The 6,388-nt window shown below is 55.6% G+C and overlaps 1 protein-coding gene across 1 annotated transcript in view; it reads right to left on the bottom strand.

Annotated features, from left to right (window-relative positions):
- WFS1 (Wolfram syndrome 1 (wolframin)) overlaps positions 1–6,388 on the bottom strand; it is a 32,682-nt gene that overhangs the window by 4,459 nt on the left and 21,835 nt on the right. The window contains exons 6-7 of the mRNA XM_010847787.1: positions 5,468–5,548; positions 4,457–4,602 (exon numbers count right to left, since the gene is read on the bottom strand). Coding sequence (XP_010846089.1) covers positions 4,457–4,602; positions 5,468–5,548 — 227 coding nt within the window. The remainder of the gene's footprint in view (positions 1–4,456; positions 4,603–5,467; positions 5,549–6,388) is intronic.

The following is a 6,388-nucleotide window of genomic DNA, read 5'->3' as shown; positions in this document are numbered from 1 at the left end:
CGTGAGTGTGTGTGTGTGTGCGCACTTCTATAGACACCCACATGTGTGTGTGTGTACTTCTATAGACACCCACATGGGATAGTGCATGCATGCTCAGCTGTGTGTGACTCTGTGCGACCCCATGGACTGTAGCCTGCAGGGCTCCTCTGTCCATGGGATTCTCTAGGCAAGAACACTGGAGGGGGTTGCTCCAGGGGATCTTTCTGACCCAGGGATCGAATCAGTATCTCTCGAGTCTCTTGCATTGGCAGGCGGGTTCTTTTACCACTGAGCCACCTGGGAAACCCCACTTGTATATGTTCAAAGAGCTGCATTCCTCATTCAACTAACAGTCCACTTACCCTCTGTTTCAGAACAAGCAAGAAAATGATGAAACCAACAAACCAGCTCAGGGCTCCTCCAGCTCATGGGCCAGCTTCCCCAGGAGGAGACCCAGTGCTCACCGTGTCTGGAGTAGGGTACCAAGGAACTTCGAATACCATAAAGTCAGCCTTGGTGGGGATTTCTGACACTTGTTGTTGGTCAGCTACTAAGTCAGGTCTGACTCTTTGCGACCCCATGGACTGCAGCACACCAGGCTCCCACCCTCCACTATCTCCTGGAGTTTGCTCAAATTCATGTCCACTGAGTCAGTGATGCCATCCAACCGTCTCATCCTCTGTGGTTCTCTTCTCCTTTTGCCCTCAGTCTTTCCCAGCATCAAGGTCTTTTCCAATGAGTCAGCTCTTTGCATCAGGTAGTCAAAGTATTAGAGCTTCAGCAACAGTCCTTCCAATGAATATTCAGGGTTGATTTCCTTTAGGATGGACTGGTTTGATCTTGCAGTCCAAGGGACTCTCAAGACTCTTCTCTAACACAATTCAAAAGCATCAATTCTTCACCTCTCAGCCTTCTTTGTGATCCAACTCTCACGCCTACACATGACTACTGGAAAAACTATAGATTTGACTATCCAGACCTTTGTCAGCAAAGTGATGCATCTGGTTTTTAATACACTGTCAAGGTTTGTCATAGTTTTCTTTCCAAGGAGCAAGCATCTTTTAATTTCATGGCTGCAGTCACCATCCGCAATGATTTTGGAGCCCAAGAAGTAAAATCTGTCACTCCTTCCACTTTTTCTTCTATTTGCCATGAAATGATGGGACCAAATGCCATGATCCCCTGTTTTTTAAATAATGAGTTTCAACCCAGCTTTTTCACTCTCCTCTTCCACCTTCATTAAGAGGCTCTCTAGTTTAGTTTCACTTTCTGCCATTAGAGTGGTATCACCCACATATCTGACATTTGCCAGACAGCAAACCAGTGTCTCCAGACCCTGCTCCAGCTCTGCAGGAGCCCCTTCGACCAAAAGCCAGACACACCAGCAACAGAAAGAGCCCATGCGTGCGTCAGCCGCTGTCTGCTCTGCTAATTCCTGTCGATGGGGCCTCTCTAACCAGACAGACCAAAGGCACCCGGTGCTCCTGTTCTCGCCTCCATTCTCTCTCTGCACAGTCAGTGCTGAGCAGCCTTGGGGGAGCTGGCCTGGAGGCATCCAAGTAGCTGGCACCTTAAAATTAACCTGAAACTCCTAATGCTCAAAACCATTCACATTATTTATTGGGTGTTTTTTTTGTTTTTTTGGTTTTTGCCTATTGAGACCACACAATCACACGGTTGAGAGGACATTTAAAAGACAACGAAGCTTCTAGAACCTGAAGTCCAACAGTGCTGGCCTCTGCTGGCACAGTGAGCCCCTGTGGCCGCCGTGACCACAGCTGTCCTTTAAGGTCCCTGTTCTGTCCCCTGTCACTTCTACCCAAGCCCTACTACTTGGGACCCTACCAAATTGTGAGACTAGAAACCTTTTCTGTAGAGGCAGTCCAAATTAAAATGAACTTCACTTTGAGCAGGAAAGAAGTTTTTAAAAAACGAGTAGGGAGTCAGTTCATGACAGGATGGGAAAGGGCACCCTGACCCAGGCTGCGGTCACCAGCAGCCTTCACCACGGACACGCCTGGCTGATGGGAAAAACTGAAGAGAACTGCCCGGTACTGACCTGGGCAGCCAACCAAGGAGGCCACCGCTCGCCCAGAGGGTCCGGGCTGGTTCACTGAGACCCTGCTCAGACCTGAGCAAACGTCCACGTGCTGGACTTTCAATAATGTGATGCGAACACTGTTAGGATTTTAAGACATTTCTGAATCCATCTTTAAGAAGGTTTCATCTGTCACAAAGGCTGGAGAAGCCTGGAGCCTGGAACGTCCCTGGGGGTCACGTCAGCTTGCAGAGGGGTGTCTGGCACTTTCCACTGGGGGTGCCGGGCCCTCCCCAGGCACATGCCCCTTCTCTGTCCCCAGGGGGTGGTTAATAAAGGCCGGGACAGCTTTGAGCTCCAGGAAATTCATTCTGCTCCAATTCATTCTCTCTTTTCCAAAACACTTTTTTTTTTGGCTGAGATGGGTCTTTTGTTTCCGCATGGGCTCTTTCCTCTAGTCGCAGACAGCAGGGGCTACTCTTCGATGCAGTTCGTGGGCTTCTCACTGCAGTGGCCTCTCTTGTCGTGAAACACAGGCTTTTAAGTGCACGAGCTTCAGTACTTGTACTTGCGGGTTAAGTTGCTCCACAGCATGTGGGATCTTCCCGGATCAGAGATCAAACCTGTGTCCTCTGCATTGCCAGGCAGATTCTTTACCACTGAGCCACCAGGGAAGCCTTCCAAAACACTTTTAATGAGATAAATTGTAAAGCAATGAAAGTACTCCGACAACAATTGCAAAAAATTAAAAAATAGCCTTATTTCTTGTCAGGATACTTTAAATCTCTTTTTCACAAAAAGGAATTTCAGACATCTTACAGCACCGAGTTTGTCGCCCGCAAGGAATGTGACATAACTTGCTGTCCACACTGAGATGCTTTTGAAAGCAGGCATTATTAGTAAGTATGCCAGGACAACGCACACTAGGCTGTCCAGGCCGGGACCGCCTGGCCCACGGGTCTTCTTCCCTCACCTTTGACCCTCACTGGCATTTGGGGAGCACTTCCTCTTTAGCCAAGAACCATGGCAAACGCTCCACCTTTCCTCTCTCATGTTAGTGAGAACATGCCTCTCTCATGGCATTTGGAACACACCAGGCCTGCCTCCAGGTGGGCCCTCAATAAAAGCGGTGACCTCCCCGGCCCAGCTTCTGGGCCGTCCTGACCCTGAGCCTCAGAACCTTCACCCCGACGCCCTACGTGCCCTCAGGGGCTCTCAGCAAGCTTGCTGGTCCGGAGCGTGGCCTTCACACCCACCATCTGGGCTGCAGCTTCTCTGAGGAACTTGCTTCCCAGAGGTGGCCTCTCAACCCACGAGGGCGGCTTTCTGAGCCCCCATATTCAGCCCCTAGCACGGGGCTTACACTGAGGCCGTGTCTGGGATGAGGACACACCAGCACACGTCCCATCACTGGCCCCAACCCTGCTCACACTCCAACCATACTGTGGGCAGGTTACACGAGCCCAGGAGCTGAGGAAGCACAGAACCCTACAGACTCTTGGGGGACCAATGCCAGGGGCTCTGCGATGCTTTGCCTGCACAGAGGCCCCCTGTGCTGGCCGGGTCCCCTTGGCCACGAGTGGGGATGGACCTGTCTGGGGCCAGGTGGCCAGACTTCTGAAAATCCTGGTGCTCTCAGCAAAGGGGGATACAGAAGACGAATTCAACCCCCTGAGCTGAACTTGGGGAAACTGGTGAAGGGGGCCGTGGTCACACTTCACCAAGGCTTATATCTGCCCCCTTTAGTCACAAACCACATGGCCAGGAAAACAAAAGCTGTGACTCCAGGAGCATGAGCAGCCACTCCTGGCTGTCGGCACAGATCCAGACGCTCCGTGCTCATCCCTCGTAATCACGGCTGCTCCCTGGTGGGAGGCGGTGGTGAACACGAGCTTCCTCCCCACCCCCGTCCACCTTCAGGTTGCCCTCGGTCACCTCCCCTGCCACCCTCTCCACACCCGCTCGCTCCTCGAACCCCTGCAGATCCAGATAAACAGGCACCACCGCAGAGCCCTCCTGAACATAAGACCGCACTTTGCTTCTGGGGGGAGGCACCTTCGAGGAACTGACCTCTCCTCTGGGCCATAAACAGACAATTTTTCCAAAGGATGGAGTCTAAGTGAAAGGTGGTCTCCAGCGCACAGCACCCTGCTCCCCACATGGCGTTTTGCAGGGAAAGATGCAAAGGTGCCCGTGCACATCCAGCAACCACTGGGCCCGCCCGACGCCAACAGCGCCCCTGCCTCCAGAGCCTGAGCGTGTGCAGGAGGCCTCCTTTCATGAGGACGCATCCTTATGCAGCTATGTGGACGACCTGGCGGCACAGGCCTATCCAGGACAAGCAACACAGCCCTGGAGGTTCCCTGCTGGGTGAGGTCTCCCACCTACAGCTTCCCAGGGGGCACCCGGGCAGGCAGGTGGCCTGGGCCAAGGGCTCACCTTCAGGCGCAGGGGTAGGTCCTCGGGACTCTTGCCTGCCACCTCGTCATCATCGTCGTCCTGCAGGAACAGGTCGGTGGGGATGATGCCCTTGGCGTACTTCTTGGTGATCTCCACAAAGTCGTCCAGGGCTATGTAGCTCTTGGCTGAAGCACAGGAGAGGACACACGCGAGGTCGGTGAGACCGTGAGCACTGCCGCCCCGTGGAGATGGGCACATGGTGGGCAGCAGCTGTGTTGGGGTCAGGCTGGAGACGGGCGACCCCTCTCGGGCCCGGACAATGAGAGGAGAGAAAGGCAGGCCGGCTTGCCAAGGCCTCCTGGCCTTGGGGACCCACCGTCCCTCCCCAGAAGTGTCCCCCCACCCTTCAAGTCCTGGGGGGCTGCCTGAGCCAGGCTCCATGCGGACCCTTCTTCAGAACATTTTCCGCCCGTGCTGCTCGGACCCCCGTACTCCCTCGGCCCTGACCCCTGCAGCCCAGCCACCTACTAGCCCCTCCAGTCAATACGCATCCTCCAAGGCCCTACTATGTGCCAGGCATGTGCCCAAATCTTCATTACCCCCCACCCCCAAGTTCAGCCCGATATCCCCACCTCCCCACAGCCCATGCTGGCGGCAGCCCCCGCTCCCAGCTGGGTGCTCCCAGGCCTTTGCCAATGAGGTTCGCTCACTCAGTCTGGAGCATCCACCTCCTTGCCCCTTGCGGGCTACCCACCTCCCCACCATTGCTGGCTCACATCATCCTTCTCCATCAGGGACAGTTACACTGCCCTCTCGTCCCTCCAGTGTGTATGTGCTCCCAGTGGGTGGGGTCCAAATCCCAGAGCCCAGAACACCAACACCCAACCAATAGCCCTGAAGGGACTGGAAGGAAGATCTGTCAGCCTCTGAGACCCTGGGGGCTGGGCCTGGACTGATGGGGAGTCGGGGGCGCAGACATGAAGCCCGGGGTGGTGGGGGAGACAGCATGGCCAAAGGTGTCGCTAGCACAGGACGGGCGGCCGTACTCACATTCACTGCTGACCAAGCGTTCCAGCACCCGCCTCTGCTTCTGCAGGGACTTGGGGACGGGCCCGGGCTGCACCCCGCCATCTGCAGGGACAGAGCGGGGGAGAGTCAAGGCCAGCTGACTGCCCCATCCCCTGCAGTGAGTGAATGAAAGTCGCTCAGTCATGTCTGACTCTGCGATCCCACAGACTACACAGTTCATGGAATTCTCCAGGCCAGAATACTGGAGTAGGTAGCCTTTTCCTTTCTCCAGGAGATCTTCCCAACTCAGGGATCGAACCCAGGTCTCCTGCATTGCAGGCAGATTCTCTACCGACTGAGCTATGAGGGAAGCCCCCATCCCCTGCAAGCCCCCAGAAACTTGCCAGTGTCCCCCATGCAGCCCTGGAGGGCTGTGCAAGGTCAACCCTTGGGACCACCACTGCTCAATCTCCATTACAAGGTGACGTGGGCCCCGCTGGGCACAGTCCAAGCCCTGGACACACCACACTCTCTGATCAGCACAGCCGGCCCCCAGACACCTTTGCTGACATTGTCCCTTGGTGTGATCTTCCCCTGGAAGAAACCAAGCTCCCCAGGGCCACCGGGCAGGCCTTCCTGTGTCCCCAGCCCTGGTGCAAAAGTCGGTTCAGTGGGTGAACACAGAGCCAGGACTGAGATATCCTGCCCTCTGTCGACACCTTCCCCCCACAACGCCCACACCCAGGCAGGCGTTCACTGGGCTCTCCCATGTCAGGCTCCAAGTGGTCTTTGCAGGGTCGGGTCAGGTAGGGGCTGGACCACAGGGTGAGACTACACAAGGGGAGGGGCACCGTGACTGAGAGGGGCCACGGGAGCCCAGAGTGGGTGAGGGGGCAGCAGGACAGGGCGGGGCCATGGTCCCGCAGGGTCACTGGGGCTCCACGAGGGGCGGCCGGACCTGTC

Source organism: Bison bison, unplaced genomic scaffold, assembly GCF_000754665.1.
Source record: "Bison bison bison isolate TAMUID 2011002044 unplaced genomic scaffold, Bison_UMD1.0 scf7180017864255, whole genome shotgun sequence".
Lineage (NCBI taxonomy): Eukaryota > Metazoa > Chordata > Mammalia > Artiodactyla > Bovidae > Bison > Bison bison.
Note: the sequence above shows the minus strand (reverse complement) of the source record. Positions and strands in the feature narration are given on the sequence as shown.